This window comes from Carcharodon carcharias, chromosome 11 (assembly GCF_017639515.1).
Source record: "Carcharodon carcharias isolate sCarCar2 chromosome 11, sCarCar2.pri, whole genome shotgun sequence".
Taxonomy (NCBI): Eukaryota; Metazoa; Chordata; class Chondrichthyes; order Lamniformes; family Lamnidae; genus Carcharodon; species Carcharodon carcharias.
This window is the reverse complement of record NC_054477.1, coordinates 13,527,612-13,555,190: the sequence shown is the minus strand read 5'-3', so window position 1 is coordinate 13,555,190 and position 27,579 is coordinate 13,527,612. Positions and strand designations below refer to the sequence as shown.

General features: G+C 44.7%; 1 protein-coding gene across 1 annotated transcript in view; it reads right to left on the bottom strand.

Moving 5' to 3' along the window:
* myo7aa (myosin VIIAa) overlaps positions 1 to 27,579 on the bottom strand; it is a 486,672-nt gene that overhangs the window by 18,364 nt on the left and 440,729 nt on the right. Inside the window, exons 34-44 of the mRNA XM_041198962.1 lie at positions 26,031 to 26,157; positions 19,591 to 19,760; positions 18,165 to 18,355; positions 15,626 to 15,750; positions 15,334 to 15,491; positions 9,024 to 9,177; positions 8,405 to 8,560; positions 7,362 to 7,467; positions 5,436 to 5,549; positions 2,431 to 2,518; positions 1,315 to 1,421 (exon numbers count right to left, since the gene is read on the bottom strand). Coding sequence (XP_041054896.1) covers positions 1,315 to 1,421; positions 2,431 to 2,518; positions 5,436 to 5,549; positions 7,362 to 7,467; positions 8,405 to 8,560; positions 9,024 to 9,177; positions 15,334 to 15,491; positions 15,626 to 15,750; positions 18,165 to 18,355; positions 19,591 to 19,760; positions 26,031 to 26,157 — 1,496 coding nt within the window. The remainder of the gene's footprint in view (positions 1 to 1,314; positions 1,422 to 2,430; positions 2,519 to 5,435; positions 5,550 to 7,361; positions 7,468 to 8,404; positions 8,561 to 9,023; positions 9,178 to 15,333; positions 15,492 to 15,625; positions 15,751 to 18,164; positions 18,356 to 19,590; positions 19,761 to 26,030; positions 26,158 to 27,579) is intronic.

Below are 27,579 nucleotides of genomic sequence, written 5' to 3'. Positions count from 1 at the left end.
CCGTCTATTGAATACCTCATACAACTAGCACTGGACAGAGCACAGCTAACAGCAAACAACTAACAACTGGCTCAGTCAATCGTGTGCTTGCCTCTGAATCACAAGGTTCCACGTTCAAGTCCTACTCCAGGGCTTGAGCACTAAAATCAAGACTGACAGTACTGAGGTGCGGTACTGAGGGAGCACTGCAGTGTCAGAGGTGTCATCTTCCGGATGAAATGCTAAACCAAGACCCACCTCTTGGGTGGGTGTAAAAGATCCTATTGTGCTATTTTGAAGAGGAGCAAGGGAGTGATCCCTGGTGTTCTGGCCAATATTTGTCTCTCAATCAACATCATTAAAACAGATTGTCTTGTTGATATTACATTGGAGAGAGGATTGGTTAACTGACAGGAGGCAAAGAGTGGACATAAATTAGGCATTTTCAAGTTAGCTGGCGGTGACTAGTGGAGTGCCGTAAGGATCAATGCTGGGGCCTCAGCTATTTTCAGCCTATTTTAATGACTTGGATAGATAACTCTGTCTCTTCATCCAAGTTTTCTGATGATACAAAGCTAGGTGAAAAGGTAAGTTGTGGAGAGGACACCACTGTTGAGAGAATCTAAAACATGGGAGCACTGTCTCAGGATAAGGGGCTGATCATTTAGGGTTGAGAAGAGAAATTACTTCACTCAAAAGGTTGTGACTCTTTGGAATTCTCTACCCCAGAGGGTTATGGATGCTCCATCCTTGAATACATTTAAGGTTGGGATAGACAGAGATTTGGTCTCAGGGAATCAAGGGATATGGGGAGCAGACGGGAAAATGGAGTTGAAGCCCAAGATCAGCCATGATTGTATTGAATGGTGGAGCAGGTTTGATGTGTGGTCTACTCCTCCTTTCTTATATTCTCATGGGATCTTTCTGTGCGCAACTTGGCTGCAGCATTTCCTAAAGTGACTATCTTTCAGAAGTACTTCCGAGGTGCTTTGAGATGTCTGGTGGTTGTGAAAGGTACTATATAACCACAAGCCTCTTCTCATTGCTTTCCAGAATCGAATATGGGGTGTAATTGCTCATGGAACCATTTGTTGATGCACTGTAAACTTGCCAGAGTAAATGATTACAGGGAATAGAACAGCAAACACACTGATCCTAACATTCGCCCAATGGGGCCTGGAGTTGAAGCTACAACACCAGCCCCAATTCTAATGTTTGGGAGTGAGGGATTGGCCAATTTACTCTATCATCCAATATCTTCTTTAGTTCAGGATTTTATGGAATGCCTTAGCCTTGTCCTCAAACTTAAATTCCTCTCTGCTGACACCACTGCACCTGATAATAATGAAAGATGGAGTCTGCCATCTGGTCCTTTCCAGGAACTGTATGTGTCCATAGTTTCTTCATGAAGAAGACCTGGTAGGTTAGAGAAGGCACTATACCTAGAAAAACAAGTTCAAAAAACTTACTTTTTGTTAGCTTCCATATTCTTTTACAAACTGACTGAACTAATGACCCTAAAATAAATCTTTGAATATGAAAACAGCTCTCGTGTATGGCGTAACGCACTAAGCAGATATTAGAATCAGACTTCATTTTAGAATCAGACCTTCTGTACCAGTCCCAGTGATGTTCCAAGGAAATCTGAGCTCCAGCACCATTTAGTATTTCTCTTCACACAAGCGCAGATTTCAATCCAATTGTGTCAGCCAGAACCAGGAAGATTGCAGGTTCAAATCCCACTCCAGAAACTTGAGCACATGATCTGAGCTGACACTTCAGTGCGGTACTGAGGGAGTGCCACACTGTTGGAGGTGCCATCTTTTAGAGGAGGTCTTGTTTGTCCTCTCAAGTGGGGCACAAAGGGACCCATTGCACTCTGTTGAGGAGGAGTTCCAATCAATAATTATCCCTCAACCAAAACAGAAACGATCTGGTCATTATCACATTCCTGTTTTTGGGACCTTGCTAGGCACAAACGGCCTACTTTACTTTGGAAGTGAAGTCGCTGTTGTAAAGTGCTTTTGGGTGTCTGCAGCGGTCAGGAAAGGCTCAGTACCAATCCAAGCTTGCTTGCTTTCTTGCTTTGGCATTTGCAGTGTTGTGCTTGACCCATGGCTCAACTTGACAAGTCCATTCTGCCTTCGGCATGGAGCCTCATCCACATATCGGGAAATCCCGCCTCTGGGTGACTTTCCAACCACTGACTTTAACGGCCAGATAACCATAAGGAGCCTAATATGCCTGGCCAGCAAGAAAACTGCCTCTGCCCTTTCCCCCATCTCCCAGTATGACTGCCCTCCCTCACCTTCAATGATCAATTTGCGCCAAGAGAAACAACGCTCAAAATTCCACATGAAAAAAATATGAGAGAGAAGTACACACAGCCAGGAGAGGCTTTACAAGCTAAAGCAAGACAGCTAAATAGCTAAGTTCTGTTTAGTTCTTTACCGTCTTTCACTGGCCGAGCTTTCTTGATCCAGTCAGTGAGGTGTCTCACAAAGTCAAAGAAGAAATCTCCTTCTGGAACACTGATCACCTGACAACCAAAACAATCACCATTAGTGGCCATTTCCTCACACGGAGCCCGAGCACCTGAATCCAAGCCTTACGCAGCACGAACCAACAAAATCAGGGACGAAGGCAGTCGGAGCTGGAGTCGAAGCCAAGACTGTGGCAATGGGGGTGGGGGCCGGGTTCAAGATGACCCTGTGTTTTGTTTACTGTGACGTGGCAGCAAAGGAATCACCATTTTAAGCCCAAGTACCCAAGGCAAGCTGAACCTCGGGGGCGATTTTCCCAATCTTTCACTGTAACTTCAGTGCAAGATTAGCACACAACCAATGCTCCCTTCTGAGCTGCACAGTGTCGTAGCAACCCACATAGTTTGCGCACAAGTTGACTCACATGAGCAGCTGCTCAAGAGGACATAAAGGGGCCACGTACTTAAGCAAATGGCCTACATGCTCCATAAAAACAGGGTACTTTGCAGATAACCCTGATTAAAAAACATAATGTGGTTTTCCTCATTCAAATCACTGAAGGTGGCAGGACAGGTTGAGTGTGTGGTTAATAAAGCATATCACATCCTAGGCTTTATTAATAGGGGTAAGAGCCAGGAGGTTATGTTGAACTTGTATAAGACACTAAGTTCAGCGTCAATTCTGGGCACCACATTTTAGGAAGGATGTCAAGGCATTGGAGAGTGAATGCAGAAAGGATTCATGTGAATGGCTGCAGGGACGAGGGACTTCAGTTATGAGGAAAAATTGGAGAAGTTAGGGCTGGCTGTCTATGGAGTAGAGAAAACAGAGGAGAGATTTGATAGAGGTGTTCAAAATCATGAGGGGTCTGGACAGAGAAGGTAGGGAGAAACTGTTCCCATTGATGAAAGGATCAAGAATGAGGGGGCACAGATTTAAAGTAATTACTAAAAGAAGTAAAATGAAACACAAAAGAACTCTTTCATGCAACAAATCTGGAATGCACTGCCTGACTATGGGTGGAGGCAGCTGGTGCAGACACAATGGGCTGAATGGCCTCCTTCTGCACTGTAACAATTGTGTTATTGCCCCTCTGATTTATTATAATCTCCCACCAAAGCTGCTGTGGCGGGGGAGGTGGCGGGAGGTGGGGGGGTGGGTGTGTGTGTGTGTGTGTGTGTGTGTTGGCCGGGGGAGGAGTGGGGGGCGGGGGGGTGTTGGCCGGGGAGGGAGGGCTTGGCTGGGTGGTGGGGGGGAGCACATGGAGAACCTTCATGAATTTGCTATCTCCAGAATTTTTCTCTAAAATAGAGGCCAGGTCATTCAGGAGAGAAGTTAGAAAATACATCTCCACACAAAGGATCATAAAGTGTGAACTCTCTTCCACAACAAACAGTAGATCAATGAATACTTCTGAAGGCCGAGAGAGTGAAGTAACTCGGAGTTGCATTAGGAGGGGGTGAAAGATGTCCTTGGAGGGATTATTGTGGACTGTACGTACAGCTGAGCGTCAAGCCCCTGAAATACAAGTGACCTTTTATAAATTAATAATTTTAAATCCGAACCTGATAGTCTTTTGCTAGACAAGGGTTATAACAAGATAAGCAGTTGGAACAGATGGATGAACTTGAGAAAGGCCAGCCATGCCTGGGACAGACAGAATGGTCTACTCCCGCTCCCATGTTCCTGCTACTTTACAGATGTTTACGGCCTGCTCTGGCAGGGCCACAGTGCAGCACACAGTCCCACCATCAGAGACAGCTTGGCGCCAGGTACAGTTGGGGTATCTCCGAAGAGGGAGCAGCAGCGAAATAAAAGCTAAGGAATGAAAAAGGTCAAAGTACAAGCTCAAAGGTTGCATGGAACTTTGCCTCCGTGTATCAATTTGTACAAAATTTGAGATTAATGTGGATGAGATTTGAACACTTGGCATTATCGGTTAGCCTGGCTAGTTCTGACATGAATTCGGTGGGCTAAATGGCCTCATTCTGCGTAATGACTTAAATGACCAGCACTTCCCTCTTGCTTCAAGTTAAAGGTCTTAAAATTTCTCTCTTCAACCATGCCTTTGACCCCATATTAAACCCTTCCCACCTCCTCCTGGTCATCATTGTGGTGTCCTTCTTTTAAAGCTGTGTTCTACTAATGGAGGGTCTCCAATATAAATACATGGGATCTCCATTTTAGGCTAGTTGGCAGGTCTCACGCCAACTAGATTCAGCCCTACTGTAGTGCTTTATATTCCTGGTGAAGGATCCCATGTGAAATGTCCACGCCCTCAGGTCTAGCTACAAGAGCAGGTCAGAGGCTGGGAAGTCTGCAGCAACTAACTCACCTCCTGACTCCCCAAAGCCTGCCCATCATCTACAAGGTATAAGTCAGGAGTGTGATAGGATACCAACGACTTGCCTGGATGAGTACAGCTCTAACAAACAAGCTCACACCATCCAGGACAAAGCAGACCACTTGACTGGCACCCCATCTACCACTTTAAGTATTCACTCCCTCCACCACCGACGCACAGTGGCAGCAGTGTGTACCATCTACAAGATGCACTGCAGCAACTCACTAAGTCTCTTTTGACAGCACCTTCCAAACCCATGACCTTTACCACCTAGAAGGAGAAGGGCAGCAGATCCATGGAAATACCAAGTCCCTCTCCATTCACCACCCTGACTTGGAATTATATCGCCATTCCTTCACTGTCGCTGGCTCTAAGTCCTGGAACTCCCTCCCTAACAGCACTGTGGGTGTACCTACAGCACATGGGCTGCAGTGGTTCAAGAAGGCAGCTCACCACAACCTTCTCAAGGGTAATTAAGGATAGGCAGTAAATGCTGGTATAGCCATTGACACCCACATCCCATGAATGAGAAAATCATATTCTCAGATTTGCTTCAAACTTCCAGTGCCTTCAGTTTTGTTTTTAACTCACACTCTCCCTTTCTCACTGTTGTCTCAGAAGCTCGTTACCTTGTCAGAGATCTTGACAAACAAGCTGAACCCATCGGCAGATTTCAGCAGCAGTCTGGCGGAGATATTCTGGCAGAAATCTTTAGCTTTGGTGCTCGATTCCACTTCAAATGCCTGTGGAAATGTAACCAGCATGCTTAGGGCTCCCGAGTTAAGAGATTTTTTTTTGTATTACTTAATGACAATGTAATGTTTATAATTGCTTCAAACTGACACTCAAGCACTGTGAACAGTTTTGGCCTTCATGTTATTAAAAAGAGGGATATACAGATACTGGGGAAATGCAAACAAAAAAACCACAATCAAAAGGAAGAGACTAGAAGAGAGATATTATACTCAGCAAAATGATCACCATGCTGGGGACCTTTCCTCTAGAAAAGGGAAAGCTGAGGGATGACCTGATCGAGTGGATAAGGCAAGCGGAAAGGTATTGTTTCCACTTGTGGAGGAGACTAAATCGACGGGGATGTAAATATGACAGAAGTCAATAAACCCAATCAGGAATTCAGAAGAAACTTCTTGAAATAAAATGTGGGACTTGTAACCACATGGAATAGTCAAGGCCAATAGAATAGGTGCTTAAGAGGAGGCCAGATAAACAAGAGGGAGACAGGAGGAGAAGGATATGCCAAATGGGTTACAAGAAGGAAGGGTGGGAAGGGGCTGGTGTGGAGGACAAGCACCAGCGGGGGTCAAACAGCTGTTTTCTAAACTCTGACACTGTCAAGCTATGTTAATATTTTGAGGTGTGGTTTTTTTGTTTGCATTTCCCCAGTATCTGTATATCCCTCTTTTTAATAACATGAAGGCCAAAACTGTTCTCCATCATCGTCTGCCTGGAATCGGAGAAATGTCAAGCAATCTGGGACCACGCTTGGGGGCTCACTCAACTAACCAGGCCATACATACCCGATATCTATTGATTATAGATAGGACCTAGAGGTCAGGTTAAATGCTTTCCCTCACCATTCTTACTTTACAGTATCATATCAACATGTTGGGAAATGGATTGTTTACCTTTCCGATTCTCCAACTAATCTGTATCAGAGCAACAAGCTTTCTAAACTAAACAGGATAACAATGGGGTGCCTCAGAGAAGGATGATGGAATGCTTTCTCTAAATGTCTGATTAGGAATATCTGTGCAAAGAGGTCAGTGCCATCACTGATTAATGTATAAAATGTGAATGACAGGTGTAATAAAACTAGGCAGAAGGATCAATTAACCATGGAAGGAGCGGTGTTTAGTTAAATAAACCACCAATAAACTCTTTTTAAAAAGGATTAGAGAATAACCAGATCCTGATGAACTCTCGCCTGTGGGAAGTACCTTTGACAGGGAAATGGAGGTGTATAAAACAGAAACAAAAATAGCTGGCAAAACTCAGCAGGTCTGACAGCACCTGCGGAGAGGAACACAGTTAATGTTTCAAGTCCATATCAGGTCGATTATACGGACTCAAAACGTTAACTGTGTTCCTCTCCACAGATGCTGTCAGACCTGCTGTGTTTTTCCAGCTATTTTTGTTTTTGTTTCAGATTTCCAGCATCCGCAGTATTTTGCTTTTATCTTAGTGTATAAAATAAGAATAGTTTTCAGGAGCACAGGGAAAGAGCGCGACAAAATCCTGACATGAATGGAGCTGGGGAAATGGCATTTTGATGACCTATGGGAAAAACTTGAAAGAGATGGAGTGAGAGCATGAGAGAGAAAGAGAGAGAATCCAGAAGCTACACCTTCATACCTGATAGACTGATCAGCTATGAACAAAATCTGTTCCAAATACTCCCGCCATCTCATGCTTACTCAAAGCATGCCATTGGTGAACCAGAGAAGGAAGGAGATTGACTAACAGCTCACTCAATGCACTCTTAAAGTCTACACTGATATTACACTGTTACACAGGGTTTAACACCCTTCACTTACCTCATCTGTGTCATCAGGGAAGTAGACTTTGTGGAATATCTGAGTGGTTTTATGCTGAATAGCCTCCACTTCTACCAGGTGAGGTGGATACTTTCTGGAGCCGTTCCTGTACATGGCAACAGAAGGAGAGACGGAGCAACTCTGTAAATCTCATTTATAATATAGGCGCTCACATTTCTATAATGCCCGTCACAACCAGAGGACGCACTAAACACTTTCCAACCAAGGGAGTACTTCTGAAGTGTAGTCACTGTTGTAATGTATCGAAATGCAGAAATGAGATAATGGGGAAATTATCCATTTTTAGCCATGTTGATTAAGGGTTAAGCTACTGCTCTTCTGCGTAATAGCCCTGTGGGGTCTTTTACATTTACCTGGTTTCATTAGAGTCATACAAGGTTGCACCCATGGTTAAGCTAGAATCTTTCGGGATCAGTGGTTAATTATCCATCAGGCTGAGTATTAGGGTTTCAGATGGCTGTGGCAAAATGAAAGGGGGATCGGGGGGTGCTCCAAGATCAGTGGATATCTGAAGTTCTTTGACTTATTAGCATTTCATTTCTGCACAATCTGACACTGCACTGGGCAATGGATTCCTCTGGGTAGCTCACGCTTTCTCTTAGCGATTAGGTCATGGACTCCACAGGGAGCATTAGGTGTGTCTGTGTATGTATCATTGATGGGTTGTCCACCGAAGGCAAGAGAAGAGGTGCTACATCTTGTGGCTCCCAGAAGTTTGAAATAATCACACTTTTAGACTCATATGTTTGAGCTTTATTCTTGCAGCTTTCCGCATGGCTGGTGGACTTATAGCCTGTTGTTTGGTGCCCTCACTGTAGTTCCATAGTGAGTGATGGTGGCTTTCGAGACATGTAAGTGTGTGTGCGCATAATGAGCCTAACTCTTTTTGAATAATATAACAATAGGTGAGGGGAAGGAAGGGAAGAGGAGATTGGAGGGGAATGGAGGACAGGACATACTTTACACATTTAAATACCAAGAAAAAAAGATTCTGGGTCAACAACGGGAAGGTTTATTCTTACCGGAGTGCTTTCTGGAGTCGGTGCATGCAGTCTGGAGCAAGCACGTGGCTCTTCCTCGACTGCAGGAATCTCTGGACATGGGGCAAGAGGACGTTGCTGGGGGGAAAGAGTCCTGTACACAACCAGAGCAGCTCCCAGCCTTTCTCCTCGCTATACCTAATGGAAAACACAGCGGACCCATCCGTAAGTCATAAGCGGCAAGTGAAATGGGGGCAGTCAGTACCGAGTTGTGGGAGGGAAGGGGTGGCAAGTCAGGACATGCCAGGTGGCAGCTGTCCTGATCACGAGACGTCAGTCAGCTGTGACAACCATCCAAAGGAACCATCTCCCTTTGAGAGAGGAGATGGAAATTAATACAATCGATGGTTGGAGGAATCACCTTCTGCAGTCCAGCAGCTCGGAGACAAAGGGGATAACTTTAACACCAAAATTTGGGCGGCAATTAAAAAATTTCAAACTCAAAAACTCAACCCACCCAAAGCAGTCTTGTTCTGAGTCAATTAATGCCATTCTCTTAGACTTAATGTGTTTGGAAATAATATATAGACAAATAATAAATGTATAACTCCAGACGGTTCTAATTTCACCAAAAAGCAGCCAATTTGGTGACTGGACTTACTTCACATGGTTATCGGTGAGCTGTTTAAGGACTTGGCAGTAAATCTCATCCTTCATCAGCTCCCCTTTCAAGGCACCTTCGAATATCTGATCGGTCAGCTCATTCACCGAGCGCATTCTCTTGGAGGGATAGTCGCCCATGTACTTCATAACAGGTGCTGGTGAGGAGTCAAGGCAATGATAGAACTTGCATTTATCTAGCACCCTCCATAACCTCAGGACATCCCAAAACACTACAACCAATCAAGTACTTTTGAAGTGCAGTCACTGTTGTAACGTAGGAAATGCAGCAGCCAATTTACACACAGCAAGTTCCCACAAACAGAATTGTAACAATGACTAGAAAATCAGTTTTAATGTTGCTGGTTAAGGGATAAATATTGGCCAGGATACCAGGGAGAACCCTCCTGCTCTTCTTTGAAATAGAGCCATGGGGTCTTTTTTGCTGTTCGAGGGGGCAGACAGGGCTTTGGATTAACATTTCATTTGAAAGATGGTACCTCTGACAGTGCAGCACTCCTCAGCACTGTGCTGGGAGTGTCAGCCAAGATTGTGGGCAACATTTCCAACCCCCCCCACCCCCACCTCCCCCATCAGAGGGGGAGTGTGGGATCGGGCACAGGTAGGCGGCCTTCCGATTGGCCCCCCCCACCGATTGGGGGGGTGCGCCGCCATTTTACGTCTTAATTGGCCGGCCCAGCATGACGTCCGTCAGGAAGTGCTGTGCGCTCCCTATGTGGGCGGGGGTGGGTGGTTGGGGGGTGGGGAGAGTGATTCCCTCAGTCGGGAGTGTGTGAAAGAGTGCACAGGTTTCCCTGAGGCCAAGTACTGCCTCAGGGAGATCAGCTCCAATTGAAAACTTTAAATAAAAGTGGTAAAACAATTTCCCTGACATGTCCCCTCACATGTGACACTGTCACATGAGTTGGTACACGTCCATAACTTTTATTGAAATATTGCATAAAAATTTTAAAAACTCTCGTGAAACCTCATCCCGCCCTTAAGGTTGGGTGGGCAGGTCCATTAATCATCTTAATTAGTTTTTGAACGGCCAACGTATCTCTGCTTCATTTTACGCATTGGTGAGCGGGCCCCCTCCCTGCTTGCCGGCCGGAAGATGCTGCCCAGTGTTTAATTCTCTGATGTGGCACTTGAACTCTTCAACCTTCTGATTCAGTGGTGGGAGTATGAGCCACTGTGCTACTGCAAACAAAAACGAGTCAACAAGCATCATTGTGAGATTTACTGAGTGGCAGAAAACTGGACTTTGATGGAACATTAATAAATATTCTGCTTGTAAGTAAATTAATTAGATGACTCAACACTAGTTTTCCATGAAATTGCATGCACACAGTATCTCATCACTGCCTCAGGGGTGACTTGTACCAGTTGCCTCCTCTCTCGCCTCAGCCTAGTACCATCTTCTTCCTTTGTAAAGACAGATGCAAAGTACTCGTTTAATACCTCCGCTATTTCTCCTGCTTCCACATGTAAACCCCCTTTTTTTATTCTTAATTGGCCCTACCTTTACCACCCTTTTATTATTTATATGCTTAAAGACAACCTTGGGATTTCCTTTTATATTAGCTGCCAGTCTCTTTGCATGCTCTCCCCTTGCTTTTCTCATTAGGTTCTTCATTTCCCCTCTGGTCCTTCTATATTCAGCCTGATTCTCCGTTGTACTTTCTATCTGACATCTGTCATACACGCACTTCTTCCTTTTCATCACCCCCTCTATCTTTCGTGTCATCTAAGGCACTCTGGATGTATTTGTCCTACCTTTCCCTTTCAAGGGAATATACCTTAACATTGCCTGGAATACTGTTTCTTTGAAGGTAGCCCATTGTTCGGACACTGTCTTTTCTGCCAACATTTGATTTCAACTCATTCAACTCAGATGCATTCTCATCCCATTGAAGCTGGCGTTCCCCAATTAATTATGCCTGCTCTGGATTGTATCCTATATTTAGAAAATTGAAGTCCCCCATTATAATTACTCTATAATTCTTGCAACTCTCTGTAATTTGTTTGCAGGTTTGCTTCTCTACATCCCTTTCACACAGTGGTCTATATACTACACCAATCAATGTTAATGCACCTTTTTCATTCCTTATCGCTAGCCAGAGATTCTGTCCTTGACCACTCTGGAACATCCTCTCCCTCCAGTACTATAATGCTTTCTTTAATCAATGCTGCCATTCCCCCCTCTTTTCTTCCTTTCCTGCCTCTCCTAAACACCTTGTACCCAGGAATATTTAACACCCAGTCCTTCCCTTCTTTGAGCCAGGTATCTGTTACAGCAATCATGTTAAAGGGCAGAATTTTACATCCCCTGGGCAGGCGCATGCCCAACCCGATCAGGCCATAAAATAGTACATGATGACACTTGGCAAGCGTACCGACATCTCCGCGCGATATTTGTTAGTAGACGCGCATGAGAGTCGACAGCGTGCCCGCCGACAATTAAGAGGCCTATTAAGGCCATTAATGTATTAATTAAGTGCGGTTTTTCACTGCCTGTGCAATGTTACGATGTTGGGCAGGCAAATTGGCCTGGCAGTGTCTGGGTTTTTGAGGAAACCTCAATCACGGGCGGGATGAAATTTTCAATATTAATTTTAAAGAATGTTTTGACAGAATTTTTATAATCTATATGTTCATGTGAGGGAATCCGACACGTGGACATTTTTTCCTGCATTTCCAAATCTTTATTTCCTGGTTTAAAACTCTTCAGCTCCCTGAGGCAGTTCCCTGCCTTCAGGGAGCTTTCATTGCGCGCTCCCCCCAGTGCCGATACAGACTTCAGCGCACGCCCTCCTCCCACCTCTGCTCCAGCAGCACTGAATCTTCCAGCCAGCATGAAATCGCAGTCGGAGGCCAATTGCGGGCGGGGACCTGTTTTGCAGCCGCTCCCGGACTCAGTCATCACGCCTGCCCCATGACCTGAAAATCCTGCCCCATAATTTCATTCAACAACCTGTGCTTTGTCAAGGAACTATCATGTTTTTCCTAATACTATTGTAGGATATTTTAAAGCAGGCTTGTGTGTGTGTATATAAATAGACATGTGTGTCTGTGTGTGTGTATGAGAGAGAGAGAGAGAGTGTGTGGCTAATTTAATTAAATTAGAGATGGTTAGACTGCAAGGTTTAAATTATCAAAGAAGAAGTGAGGTGTAAGACAGGCATTTGAAATGGAGATGAGTAAACTAAGGTGAGGTCTCAGCAGAGACAATGTGAATGAAATTTGCATTTTTAGATAAGTAGGAAAGGTGGTTGATTTTCAAAAGGACATGGAAAATATTTAAAACTGGCAAGGAAGGTTATTACATCGATTTTTCCCAAAAGTGCCGACCATAATGATAATATGAAAGATTTTTATATTCTGAGAAAAGTAACTTCTAAAAGCAAGTTGAAACAATAGGATTTTGCCTGGGCTGGTGAGTTTTAGTTATGAGCAAAGATTGGATAGACTGGAGCAGAGGAGGAACATAATTAGATAGGGTGGACAGGAAGGAACTTTTCCCCTTGGTGGAGGGATTAATAACCAGGGGGCATAGATTTAGGATAAGGGGCAGGGGGTTTAGAGGGGATGTGAGGAAGAAATTTTTCACTCAGAGGGTGGTGGGAATCTGGAACTCACTGCCTGAAAGGGTGGTAGAGACAGAGACCCTCATAACATTTAAGAAGTATTCGGATGTGCACTTCCGATGTGATGGCATACAAGTCTATGGACCTGGTGCTGGAAAATGGGATTAGAATAGCTAGTTACTTGTTTGACCGGTACTGACTCGATGGGCCGAAGGGCCTTTTTCTGTGCTGTAGACCTCTATGACTCTAGGATTTACAGATCAAAAGGGATAAATATATTTAAAGAAGGATCAAAGGCTGTGTGAGGTGTGACCGTGTGAGATCTTGAAAAGTGACAGTGTGAAACAGACTGTTGGGGAAAAGCCTCTAACCATCCTGCAGAAGTTTGCTGTTCCAGCAACCAAAGTTGTGTTAAAAGCCTTTGGAAGTCCCTTGTCCAGTGGGTGCTTGTGGTAATATTGCTGGATGACTTTATACATTTGGAATTTATTTGGGCTGTTGCCTTAAATGGGGCAGCGGGTGGAGGGCGGTGTTGGTGGGTATAGTTGGGAGTCTGGTTAAGTAGAAATTTGGGGAACTGTTATAACTGCAATCCTGTGTGTGTTTAAAGTCTGCTCTTCTTTTCTTAAGGGATGTTTTAATTTAATCTTTAAAATTTCTAAAGGTGGCAGTGGATTCATTACTTCTGACTTCAGTGCACAAGCCTTCTCGTAATAAATACAAATTGCAATATTGTCATGATAGCAGGGCCAAGTTTCCCTTGTGGATTTGGTCAGCCTGGCAAATATTGCCTGCCCTCTCATAACAGCCATGGTTCACCAATCATATTAACCACACTCCATGTATTCACATACATGCACACTAACCCGGATTTGGGCTTGTTCTAACTTTCCCCCTTACTCTGGCCCCATCTAATGACTTACTACTGCCTACTCTAATTCTATAAAACTCTCCAAGTACTTCAATTACTTTGATACTACTATATGCTGATCTATCCTCCATATCAGTTAATACTCTACTTCCCACTGCCAGTTTTTCTCCTCTCCACTCCATTTCTCCTCAGGTTCCCATCCCCAGCTAATCTAGTTTAAATCCTTCCAAACAGCATTAGCAAACCTCCCTGCAAGGACTTTAGTCCCAGTCCTGTTAAGGTGTACTGAAATGGCAGTCAAACTCTACATTCGTGGATGAAGAATAAGCATTTTGATGGGAGGCACTCTACACTCACCATCTAGATTCATGGATACAGAGGGACACCAGGACAAGATACTAGGGGAGGGTGACTGGTGCCTGTGGATGGGGAGAAAACACAAACAAAGAATGCACTAAACAGTATTAACTTCCTAACTGTGAAACACCTCTAATCATAGGACCATTCAGCATAGGAAGCCATTAGGCTCACTGTAGCTGTGCCAGCTCATTGAAACAGATATTCAATTATTCCCACCACCCCCCCACCCCTTACTTTATCCTGGCAGCCCTGCAGTTTTATTTTCCCCCTTTCAGTATACACCCAATTCTCCTTCAAAAATTGCTATTGAATCCCTTCCAGATAATTAAGTCTAGAGGTGTTTGAAATCATGAAGGGTCAAGATAGTGAGATACTGTTCCCATTTGTGGGAAGGGTCGAACACCAATATAAGGTGAATGGCAAAAGATCTACTGACTACGTGAGGAAAGTCCTTTCTAAGCAGCAAGTGCTTAGGATCTGGAATGCACTGCCTGAGTGTGTGGCGGAGGCAGGTTCAATTGTGGCTTTCAAAAGAGAATTGGATAAGCACCAGAAGAGAAAAGGATTGCAGGGAAGGGGAATTGTGGGGAAGGATCAAGGGAATGGGACCAACTGATCTTGCAGAGAGCCAGCAGAGACTTGATGGGCCAAATGTCCACCTTCCGTGCTGTAACCATTCTATGATTCTATTCCATGGGGCCATATCAAATTGCTGAGTAAAACAATATCTCATCTCCTTTCTGGCTCTTTTGCCAAGCACATTAAACCTATGTCCACTGATCACTGACCCATCCACCAGTGGAAACAGTTTCTTCTTATTGATTTATCAAGGCCTTTCATAATTTTGAGCACCTCTATTAAATCTGCCTTTTAGCATCTCTGAGGTGGGAGACAAGGGCAATTAACTTAGATGGCTAGAACATGATGTAGAAGGATGCCAAAGTCACGGGTTCAATCCCCGCACTGGCTGTGGCAGTTCATGGAGACCTGCCTCCTCACCTTGCCCCACGCCTCCTCCCCCCAAATTATATATGATCAATTGCCTCTATCAAATGGAGAGAAATGCCCACGATCCTTCGCGGACTATGGCTAATTATCAAAATTAATCACCTACGCTCCAAGGAAAACAATCCCAACTTCTCAAGTCTCCCCACTTAACTGAAGTCTCACATTTTGAGAAATGTTCTGGTAAATCTCTTTCACTCATACACCAAGGCCTTGACATCCTTCCTGAAGTGTGGTGCCCAGAATTGGATACAATATGAACAAGCTCAGTTGACCACTGAGCCAACAGGTACATACCCATTTGGTGGGAATGCGGAGTTGAGGTTACAACCAGATCATCTATGATCTTATTAAATGGCAGAGCTGGCCCAAGGGACCTAGTCCTGCTCCTAATTTGCATAACGACTATTTTGTGTTATTGGGTCAGTATTTCTTAAGCAGATCGGCACCGAAAACCCTATTCCTGAGGAGGCATAAAAGGATATCTATGAACACGAGGCAGGATTCTTGAGACAGCTCATCATTGTTCAACAGCTTCTTCAGTAGAGGCTGTTTGATTGGCTCCCGGGTGCAAGACCACATTTTGTCTTTCCCACGATTCTTTGTGATCATCACCCGGCTCAAGGTGTGCTTCGGAGGTGGCCTAGGATTTGAGAAAAAGTAAAGGAAATAAAAAGATTATGAAACTCTTAAAGCGCTTAGTTGGAAATGTTTCAAGTATGTCATGAAATTAAGTCAACATTTTCCTCTCTCCTCTTGTTGGAGGAGGTGACCTACCTGAAGTAGTCATATGAGAACTCCTCCAGCGTGTAAGGCTTAACCTTCTCCTCCAACTCTGATATGGACAACTGGGAAGTCTTGATGGCTTCTTGCCTCTGGCCTGGCGTCATGGTAACCAGGCACTGCAAGACAAGTCAAGAAGTATTTACTTGTTGGGATACTTCTCCTTGGGAGCCAAGTAGGTTTAGGGAAGATTTAAGAGTGATGTTCAAAATTGGTAGAATAAATAAGGAGAAAATGTTTCCACTGGCAGGAGATTTGATAACTAGAAAAAAAAATTATCACTGGCAAGAGGGAAGATGAAGAAGTGAAATTATTTTTTGGAACACATTGCTTGAATTCTGCTGTGGAAACAGATTCAATCAGAAACTTTAAAAGGGAATTGGATAAATACTTATAAAGGAATAATATGCCAGCTGTGTGGAGCTAGCAGAATAGTAGGTCTAATTGGATAGATGTTTCAAACAATCAGCAGAGGTTGGATGGGTAGAATGGCCTCCTCCTATGCTGCAAGTTTCTATGAGTCAGATGGTCCAAGGCCTTAGCATTAAAATGAGAGAAGTAAGGTTGTTAGATCCATTCCTGATTTGTATCCATCATAGCCAGGACAACAATGAAAAAGGATTGTATTTCGTATAGCGCCTTTCATGATAACAGGACTTCTGAAAGCTTTTAAATAAATAAATATTTTGAGATGTAGTCACTGAATTGCAATTGGATCCAGCATTTGCAAGCAGGGGTAATGGAGATAGAAAGGAAGGAGTGGGAATTAGATAGTTATATCTAGAATTCCTATTGCCATGTATTAACTTGCTGGAAAATACAAATATGAAAACTGGTGCATTCTCCATAGCAACACACTACCAGAGTCCACTTGCCAACCAATTAGCACTCTCTTCATGATTATAAATTGTTACCACCTTTACATTTGGTATTCATGTGAATTGTCCTGATGAGTGCAAGATGAAAAGCTTCAACAACATGTGTTTTTTTTCAGAAATACTCAGGTTCTGTACTACCAAACAACTAAATATGGGAACACTGATGTTAGATGTTGCAACTCAATATCTAAGCTCACCTGTGGAGGAAGTCCAGTTGAGTGAAGAACTGGGAAGGAAGACAGAAGCAAAATGAAGCTTGCACTTTTATAGCATTTTTTTTAACATTCTTGGGACACGAAAAGTAATTCATTGTTTTTTTTTAAAAAAACCTTCAAGTGAATTTGGGTGAACTTGTCAGCTAATTTCGTGTACAGCAAGATCCCACAAATGATAACTACATACATGACCAAGCCAGTGACCTCCACCACCTAGCAGAACAAGGGTAGTGGACAATTTGGATCAGCACCACCTACAAATTCTCCTCCAAGCCCCACACCATCTCGACTTGGAAATAAGTACGGTCAAAATTCTGGAAATTCCCACCCCAACAGCACTGTGGGAATACGTACGCCAGACCAACTCCAGTGGTTCAAGGCAATGGCTTACCACCACCTGCTCAAAGGTAGTTTTGGATGGAAAATACATCCACGTCTCATGGACAAATTAAAAAAAAAGACATTTTAATGGTGGTGTCGATTATACACCCTGATCTTCTGGACACTAAGTCAGGTCTTTGAGAGCCTAGAACGTGATCATCAATAGACTATTCAACTGTGGAAGAATTTACAGCCAAGCCCAACCCTCCCTGTTCTCATCCAGTGGAGATGGTGGCATAGTGGTAATGCCACTGAACTAGTAATCCAGAGGCCCAGACTAATTTGAACATGGGTTTGAATCCTTCTGTAGCTGGTGGAATTTAAATTCAATTAATAAATCTGGAATATAAGGCTAGTCTCAGTAATGGTGACCATGAAACTATCAATTGGCTCACTTGGAAATTGGCTCAATTGGAAATCTGCCATTCTTACCTGGTCTGGCCTACATGTGACTCTAGAGCCGCAACAATGTGGTTGACTCTTAACTGCCCTCTGAATGGCTGGTCAAGACACTCTTTTCAAGGGCAATTAGAATGGGCAACAAATGCTGGCCTTGCCGGTGGTGCCCATATACTTGGATAGTGATTGACAAAGGGGGTGAGGACTGATTTTCCTCTCTCCTGCCTGCAAGCACAGGAGAATGCACCAGGGACAATTGTTCTCCAGTGCATTCACCATGGCAACACCTCAACCAGAGCCGACTTGCCAACCAATGAGCATCCTTTACTCATGCAGCAGAAATTGTTGCTCCCTTTGAAATCTGGCATTCTTGCATCTGCCCTGATGAGTGCAAGATGAAAAGCTTCGACAACATGTCACTCTTTTCTGTAATACTCAATAATCATTTAATTCAATTGTTGTTTGTTGGATCTTTCTGTATGCAAATTGGCTGCTACATTTGTCTATATTACAGTGGACATACTTCAAAAAGTAATTTATTTGACATGAAGGACTTTGAGATGGATATCTAGTGGACTCCATTAGGTGCTATATATAAATGCAAGCCCATTCTTTCCTCTATGCCAAAAGCCAACACATTAAAACCGCAAAAATATTTACCACAATTTCAGCTGGTGGCTTGGTGACTGTAGGTAATACATAGACGCAGTCAGTTGGGAAGTCACCCTTCAGTTTGGTCCTTTCATTCATTCCATGACCCCAGCCAGAGTTCATCACCTGCTCCCCGGTGTCATGATCCAGAAGGATCAGGTCTCCTTTCATGAAGCTCAGGAATGTCAAATCATCGCCAACTGCACAAGAAACAAGCATCAACATTTCAACCAGCCAGAATGGGGGTCAATGTGGTGTTATCACCCAACAGGAAGGTTCCTAAGCATCATTGTTACTAACCTCAACACTGAGAAAGGTGAAAGGGGCTGCGGGAGTCAACTGAAGATTGATTGTTTTTATTTGTTAGGCAAGAGAACCAAGGTAGGCAAATGCGTTAACCTGCTAGAGCAGCCTGATCTAACTGAAAGGCTCTACAGGTTATGACCATACCTTTCGGTGTCCAGTTTCAAAGTCATTGGTTGGGAAACGTTGGGCAAGTTTTGAAAGCCCGGGAGGTGGGAACGGAGTCGGATGAGCCCTGAATTTTCCATCGTAGGCCGGTGTGCCCATTCGCCAGCACGGTCTGACTTCAGGGACAGCTTTAAGGAGGTCGGGCTGGGCTGTGATGGCTACCTGCCCGCCAATGGCGGGGAGCCAATTGAGGCCGCTAAGGGGTCTATTCAGGCCCTTCCCCTCACTGGCTGGAATTTTCCAGTCAGAATGTGGTACCCACGTGGTGGCTAAAACGTGGTCAGTGAGAAGAGGTGTCCTCCCAGCAGCAGTGGGTGACTCCGTCTGGGGTTTGAACCCAGAAATGATCCTGGCATTCAGGTCCCGACACCAAAACCAAAATCCTGCTCGTTAGACCAGCTGGCCTGAGTCAGGTAGTCATTTGGTGGAAGTTTGTAGGGGGTGGGGGAGCTTCAGAGAGTGAATAGGTTATTATATTTCCCACATTTAGTTTTACTCTTACCCTGCACGATTTAGATGGAGTACGCCACTGGATTTGGAAGAGGAAAATTATTTTCCCTTCTATAGAAGCACAGGCCTAAAGATGACTCCAATCAAAAATTGTCATTCTAAGAATACAGGGAGAATTCTCATGTAGGGTTGCCAACCCTCCAGGATTGGCCTGGGGTCTCCAGGAATTGAAGGTCTATCTCCAGGACACAGCGGGTGTGCAATCACGGGGGAAAATCATAGGGACATTAAAAATGATTTCTTCCTGTGAGGGATGGAAGGGAATGAGAGAGGAAGGCCCTTGGGTGCTAAGTGACCAAAACAAAAAGGAAAAAAATACATGCGTCTATGGGTTTCTAAACAATCCTCTCACTCAGGCAAATATGAAGGGCCATTCAAGCAGCTTATAACACTGTACAGACCCTTGGATTACCGACTACTGACTACTGTTAATAGCCGTCCAGCTCTCACTCACCAGTGTTAGGGTTATCCTGCAGAGCAACCACAAACTTTGACCTCTTTCTCAGCCCCTCCAGGAAAGTCACCACAAGGTCCCGGATATCCTCTGCATTGTTGGAGGTGAAGGTGTATTCGTCACCTTTAATGGTTGCCAGTGTGAAGCTCTGCCCTTGCATTTTGCCTCCCCTAGAATCCAAACATGGAGGCTTTTCAGCAGTGACACTAATTTCTGATATTTCAATAGTACCTCTCCTCTCATCCTTCAATATGACAGGCCCACAAGCTCGCTAGCCCCTACTTTGAAGGTACTTTATCTTTTTTCTTCCTTGTCCTACTGAATATGTTGTTTTAATTTATGGAATGATGAGCAGCTTTCACAGTCATTAGCTACATTCTAGTTTCTCACCTAGATAACCATTATTGTTTGGGCTTTGACTGAACATAAACAATAAAAGGGATCACAGAAAAGACAAATGCTGTTCAACAAATGCCCATGACTACGATTCTGTCTGGTGGGGAATAAGTTGATGAGAGTTTTTTGTACCCAAATCCAGGGGTGCATAGAACCAATTCCTTATCTAGGATCCTCGAGTGACATTGCCAACATCAACCAAAGGTAGCAGGCTCACCCAATAGGACATTCATTTGCCCTTACCTCAAGTTTTGCTTCTTCCCCACTACAAAAAATAGACAAGACTACTTAATTTGTATGGTGCCTTTCATGACAGCCACGCATCTCAAAGCATTTTGCAGCCAACAAAGTACTTTGTGATGTTTAGACACTGTAGAAACACAGCAGCTAATTTGCACACAACAAGCTCTCACTAAAAGCAACAAGATAACCAGATAATTTGTTTTTATTCATTTACGGGATGTGGGATGCTGGCCGGGCCAGCATTTATTGTCCATCCCCAATTGCCCTTGAGAAGGTGGTGGTGAGCTGCCTTCTTGAACCGCTGCAGTCTCTGCGGTGTAGGTCCACCCATGGTGTTGTTAGGGAGGGAGTGCCAGGATTATGACCCAGCAGCGATATGTTTCCAAGTCAGGCTGGTGAGCAGCTTGGAGGGGAACTTGCAGGTGGTGGTGTTCCCATCTAACTGCTGCCCTTGTCCTTCTAGATGGTAGCAGTCATGGGTTTGGAAGGTGCTGTCTAAGGAGCCCTGGTGAATCCCTGCAGTGCATCTTAGAGATGGTACTCACTGCTGATACTGTGCGTTGGTGGTGGAGGGAGTGAATGTTTGTGGATGTGGTGCCAATCAAGCAGGCTGCTTTGTCCTGGATGGTGTCGAGCTTCTTGAGTGTTGTGGGAGCTGCACTCATCCAGGCAAGTAGAGAGTATTCCATCACACTCCTGACTTGTGCCTTGCAGATGACGGACAAGCTTTGGGGAGTCAGGTGGTGAGTTACTTGCCACAGGTTCCTAGCCTCTGACTTGCTCTTGTAGCTACTGTATTTATATGGCTAGTCCAGTTCAGCTTCTGGTCAGTGCTAATCCCAGGATGTTGACAGTGGGGGATTCAGCGATGGTAATTCCATTGAATATCAAGGTGCAATGGTTAGATTGTCGCTGGCTGTTTTAAAATGTTGAAGAATGTTACGAAATGAACCAAAGGTCTCGAACAGCAACCTTATTCAGGGTTCAAATATTGGTGCCCTTTCATTGTATTTGGCATACATTTGGGGGAGATGGTAGCATCGTGGTAATGTCACTTTACTACTGATCCAGAGGCCTGGGTTAATGCTCTGGGGACACGGGTTCAAATCCCATCATGGCTGGTGGTGAAATTTAAATTAAATAAATAAAATCTGGAACCTAAAGATCAGGTGGTTGTGACCATGACAGCTATTCCTTTACTATTTTGAAAACCCACCTGGTTCACTAATGTCCTTTAGGGGAGGAAATCTGCCGTCCTTACCCAGTCTGGCTACACGTGACTCCAGACCCACAGCATCGTGATTAACTCTCAACTGCCCCTCTGAAATGACCTAGCAAGGTTCAAGGGCAATTAGGGATGGGCAACTAATGCTGGCCTTGCTAGCGACACCCACATCTCATGAAAGAATAAAAAAATACAGTATTCTTTGAAAATTGGTGAGTCTAGTCTAATTTAGAGATTAAGTCAGACAGTAGCCCTAAGCATTTACAAACTCACATGAATCAAATTCCATTCACCCAATACCTGGTTACTGACCTACACTGGCTCTCAGCCCGGCAATATCATAATTTTAAAATTCTCATCCCAGTATTCAAATCCGTCCATGGCTTTTCCCATTCCTACCTCTGCAACCTCCTCCAATTTCACAATTGTGGCCTCTTGAGCATCACTGAAATTCTTCACTCTCTCTCATTGGTGTCCGTGTCTTCAGCTACCAGGGCCTAAGCTCTTAAATTCCCTCCCTGAACATTTTCATCTCTCCATACCATTTAAGATAATCCTTAAAACCCCCCGCTTTGATCAAACTTTTGGTCATCTATCATACATTTTGTTTGATAATCAAACTATGAAGCTCCTTGAGATTTATTTAGTTAGCGGCACTATATAACGCAAGCTGCATCTTAAGGGTTACGAAATCCTTCTATTGATCAGCCATGATCTGACTGAATGGCAAAGCAGGCTCAAGGGACTGAATGGCCTACTCCTGTTCTGAAGTTTCTGAAGTCCTCAAACAGGCTTTGCAAGGCCATGATCTTCCTATGTACAATAGGGCAAGTTTCACTAATGTGACCCCTGATCCAGATGTTCGGAGCCATGGGGGCTTATAGGCCAAGTGAAAGAAAGCAGATTCTCCCCAGTTACCAATCCAGGTGTTAACAGATCTCAGCATAGCCAAGGTTCTGAATTTGCCCTTTTGGAGGAGGGAACCAGGGCAACAAACATGTTACCCCCTCAGCGCCACAGTACAGAGAGGTTTCAGCTAAGGTGGAACCCAAGTATCATTTGCGGTCATCAGCACCTCTGCAGTTCAAGAGCAACCAACAGTTTACATCATCCTCCTATTTTTCTCAGAAGAAAGGAAGTTTTGTTACAATTGTACAGGGCTTTGCTGAGACCACATCTGGAATAGAGTGCAGCTTTGGGCCTCTATATTTAGGGGAGGGTACACTTGCCTTCGAGGTGGTACAGCAAAGGTTCAATAGAATGGTTTCTGGTGTGGGAGGGTTGTCCTAAGATGAGACACTGAGCAAACTGGGTTTATATTCTCATGAGTTTGGAAGGATGAGAGTTGATCTCACTGAAGCATAAAGGTTCTGAAGGGGCTTGACCAGGATGGACACAGAGGTTGTTTCCCCTGGCTGAGGAATCTAGAATACCGGAGCAGAGTGTCAGGATAAAGGGGTCAATTTAGGCCCGCGATGAGGAGAAATATCTTCACTCAGGGTTGTGAATCTTTGGAATTCTCTACTTCAGAAGGTTATGGCTGCTCCACTGTGGAGTATATTCAAGGCCAAGATTGATAGAGTTTTGATCGCTCAGGGAATCGAGAGATTTGGGGAACAGGCAGGAAAGTGGAGATGAGGTACAAGATCAGCCGTGATCATTTTTTTAAAAACTCATTGATGGGATCTGGGCATCGCTGGCTAGGCCAGCATTTATTTCCCATCCTCCATTGCCCTTAAGATGGTGGTGAGCTGCCTTCTTGAACCGCTGCAGTCCATGTAGTGTAGGTGCACCCACAGTGCTGTTAGGAAGGGAGTTCCAGCACTTTGACCCAGCAACAGCGAAGGAAGGGTGATATATTCTCAAGTCAGGATGGTGAGTGACTTGGAGGGGAATTTTCAGTGGTGGTGTTCCTGTGTATCTGCTGCCCTTGTCCTTCTAGATGGTAGCAGTTTGGAAGATGCTGCCTAGGGAGCCTTGGTGAGTTTCTATAGTGCAACTTGTAGATGGTACACACTGCTGCTACTGCTCGTCGGTGGTGAGCCTTTGCGGAAGGAGTGCCAATCAGCAGGCTGCTTTGTCCTGGATGGTATCAAGCTTCTAGAGTGTTGTCGGAGCTGTACTAATCCAGGCAAGTGCACACTCCTGACTTCCGCCTTGCAGATGATGAACAGGCTTTGGGGAGTCAGAAGGTGAGTTACTCACTGCAGGATTCCTAGCCTCTGACCTTATCTTGTAGCCATTCTATTTATATGTCTAGTCCAGTTCAGTTTCTGGTCAATAGCAACCCCCAGGATGTTGATAGTGGGGGTTTCAGCAATGGGAAAGCCATTGAGTGTCAAATGGTGATGATTAGATTCTCTCTTGCATGAAGATGGCCATTGCCTGGCACTTGTGTGGCATGAACATTACTTGCCACTTGTCAGCTAAAGCCTGCAAATTGTCCAAGTCTTGCTGCATTTGGACATGGACTGCTTCAGCATCTGAGGAGTCATGAATGGTGCTGAACATTGTGCAAACATCAGCGAACATCCCCGCTTCTGACCTTATGATGGAAGGAAGGTCAATGATGAAGCAGCTGAAGATGGTTGGGCTGAGGACACTATCCTGAGGAACTCCTGCAGTGATGTCCTGGAACTGAGATGACTGACCTCCAACAACCACAACCATCTCCCTTTGTGCTAGGTATATTGAATAGCAGAGAATACTCAACAGGCTGACTGGTCCAATCCTGCTCCGATTTGTCATGTTTTTATAAATATTAAACAACGCAATTTTGTTTAACTTTTGTCTTTCTTGTAATTATCCTGAAAATAAAATCAAAGTTCAATTTATTTTATTTGATCAGAGCAAAGGATGTTAATTCTAGGCAATGGAACATCACTCATTTCAAATACTCTGTTTCTATACTCTGCTCTAATAAGATGGATCAACTGCAACATCAGAAGTCGCCCCATTTCTCAAAAGCAACCGATCTGCGGCCTGTCCAAGTGAGATCATCAGTGAAAGCCTCAACAGGGACAGTTTGCTGCTGTCAGCAAAATCCTACCTAAGGCTGGATTTAGGCTCGTCTCCAATTTAAGGGGAAGCTGGACAAACATCTTGCTTTGATCGCACTTGGAGTACAATGAACAGTTCTGTTCTCCATATTAGAGAGAGAGGATATATCAGAGAAGGTGCAAATAAACGATTCACTAGAACGATCCTAAAACGGAGTCTGGAAAGATTGAAAAGATTGGAAATCTTCTCTCCCGCATGTGGGAGAGAAAGAAAACTGAGGGGTGAACCGATGAAAGAGTAGACATAGAGAAGATATTTTTTACCTGGGGGCAAGATAGATCTAGGAGTCACAAACACAAGACAGTCACGAAAGAATCCACTCGTGATTTCAGGAGGAACATCTTTACCCAGAGAGTGGTTAGAACGTGAAACTTGCTATTATAGAAAGTGGTTGGGGTCAATAGTGTAGATGTATTAAAAGGGCATCTGGATAGAGGGGAGATGGTGGCATAGTGGTTAGTGTCACTAGACTAGTAACCCAGAGGCCCTGGCTAATGCTTTGGGGACACAGGTTCAAATTCCACTAGGGATGGAATCCAGGTCTTGCTGCATTTGGACATGGACTGCTTCAGTATATGAGGAGTCGCAAATGATGCTGAACGTTGTGCAATCATCAGCGAACACGCCCATTTCTGACCTTATGATGGAAGATCATTGATGAATCCACTAGCTGGTGGAATTTGGAATTGAAAGCTAGTCTCAGTAATGGTGACCATAACAATTATCATCAATTGTTGTAAAAGCCCATCTAGTTCACTAATGCCCTTTAGGGTAGGAAATCTGCTGTCCTTACCCGGTCTGGCCTACATGTGAATCCAGACCCACAGCAATGCAGTCAACTCTTAACTGCCCTCTGAAATAGTCTAACAATACTCAGTTCAAGGGCAATTAGGGATGGGCAACAAATACTGGCTTTGTCAGTGGCGCTCACATCCCATGAAAGAATAAAAGAAACGTGAGGAAGAAAGGAATAGAAGGGTATTTTGATAAGGGTGAGATAAGGTAGGGTGGGAGGAGGCTCAAGTGGTGAATAAACATTATAGACCACTTTGGCTAAATGGCCCGTTTCGGTGATGTTCATGCACTAAATGTGGGAAAAAAAATGTGTTGTTTGTAAACACTGTGCACTGGGTGAAACTATGGTAGAATCAGATTCGATAGTAACATTTGAAAGCAAATGTGATAAATATTTGAAGGGAGGAAAAGCTACATGGCAATAAGGGTAAAAAGAGCAGGAAAGTGATAAAGCTATTCAATTAGACCCAAAGAATTGGCACAGGCATGATGGGCTAAATGGCCTCCTTCTGTGCTCTATTATTCTATGATACACTTAGGACCCTTAATTCCAAACAAGAGATACTAATCCCATTCTTTTTTTTTTAGTAAATTTGAAGTATGGGTTGTAAAGCTAGTGCCTAATCCCATTGCGCCCCCACCCCAAAGCTGTAATATCTAATATTGTCTTTCAATTCGGATTTCTTGACTGTTTGCTTTTGGGTTCCAGCCCAGTACTTACTTGCTGCTGGTAACTGCAGTGATTTCTGGGAAGGAAAGTTCCAGGAGGACTTGCTCCTGTTCATCAACAAAGTAAACACCAGTCCAGTTGACAGCTACAATCACATCATTCTTTGGTAGGCTTGGGCCTAAAGCAGTGAAACAAAAACAAAACCAGTAATTAAACAACAATATCACCGGCCCAGTTAATGGGTCTGCGTCTCTGACATTTAATATATAAAGGGATTTAGAGAGCAGGCAGGAAAGTGGGGTCGTGGTGGAAGATCAGCCATGATTGTATTGAATGGCGAAAAGGCTCAAGGGGCTGAACTATGCCCTTGGGTCCCTCCAGGGACGAACTTTCCCTCGTCGGGCAGGCGTGGTGGGGGCGGTCAGGAAGCCGACCGCGATCGGGGCTGTGCCGCGATTCCACGCCGACAGGCAGATTTGGGCCCGCCCAGCGTGAAACTCGAGCGGCAGTGCTCAGCACGGCCAGGGGCCGGGGAGGGTGGGGGGCGGTGGGTGGTGGGGGGTGGGGGGGGAGCCTGAACTTTGAGCATGTGCACGGGCACTCGCTTGAAAATCTCCGGGGCACAGAGCTGCATCAGGGAGATGGACATTCTTCAAAAATGAAAAATAAAGCTTTCTAAAAATGTTCTGAGACATGTCCCCTCATGTGACTCTGACAGATGGGAAGGGCCACGATACCAATTAAAGTTTTATTTTAACTTTTCGCAGTTGGAAACCTCATCCCGCCCGTGGATGAGGTTTCCAAAGAAAGAAAAGAACAAAGGCCGCTTGGCCTTTTCACCTGCCCGCCCACTGTAAGGTTGGACAGACAGCGAAGAATTTCTTTTAATTTACCTTTTTAATGGCCTTATTAGGCCTTTGAATTGTCGGCGAGAGCGCTGCCAACTCCGGCGCATGCCCACCGACTGAAATGTCGCGTGAGTGCTCGATGTCGTCGGGTGTCATTTTACCCTCGGTCGGGTCGAGCTGTGTGCCTGCCCAAGGAGTAAAATCTCAGCCCGCTCACTGACGCGTAAACTGACATCGCCCCCCCCCCCCACCGCGTCATTTGCATTTGCAGCCGAGTGAGCTGTGCATCTGCCGACCTGTCAACGGCCTACTGAGGCCATTCAAGAAACAAGTAAACCAATTGGTGGACCTGCCCGTCCAACCTTAAGGCTTGCGGGCAGGTTGGGAGCGCCGGCGGCCGCCTGAAAAAGCAGGAAAGCTCATCCAGGGGCGGGATGGGGTTTCATGACTGAATTAAAAAATTAACATTCACTTTTACTTAAAGTTATGTCCATGTCCCAACTCATGTGATATTGTCACATGAGGGGGCATGGGTGGTAAATGAGATTTTCCACATAATAACTTTTTCCCTTTGGGAGCCTATCTCCCTGAGGCAGCACTTAGCCTCAGGGAGATGGGAGCGCTTCTTCCCGTGAGTGTGTGAAGGAGCGCACTTCCACATTTGCCATCTCACCCCCCCCCTGCACAGCGAGCACAGAGCACTTCCGTGCGGACGTCACACTGGGTGGGCCTTAAATGGCCCGCCCACAAAA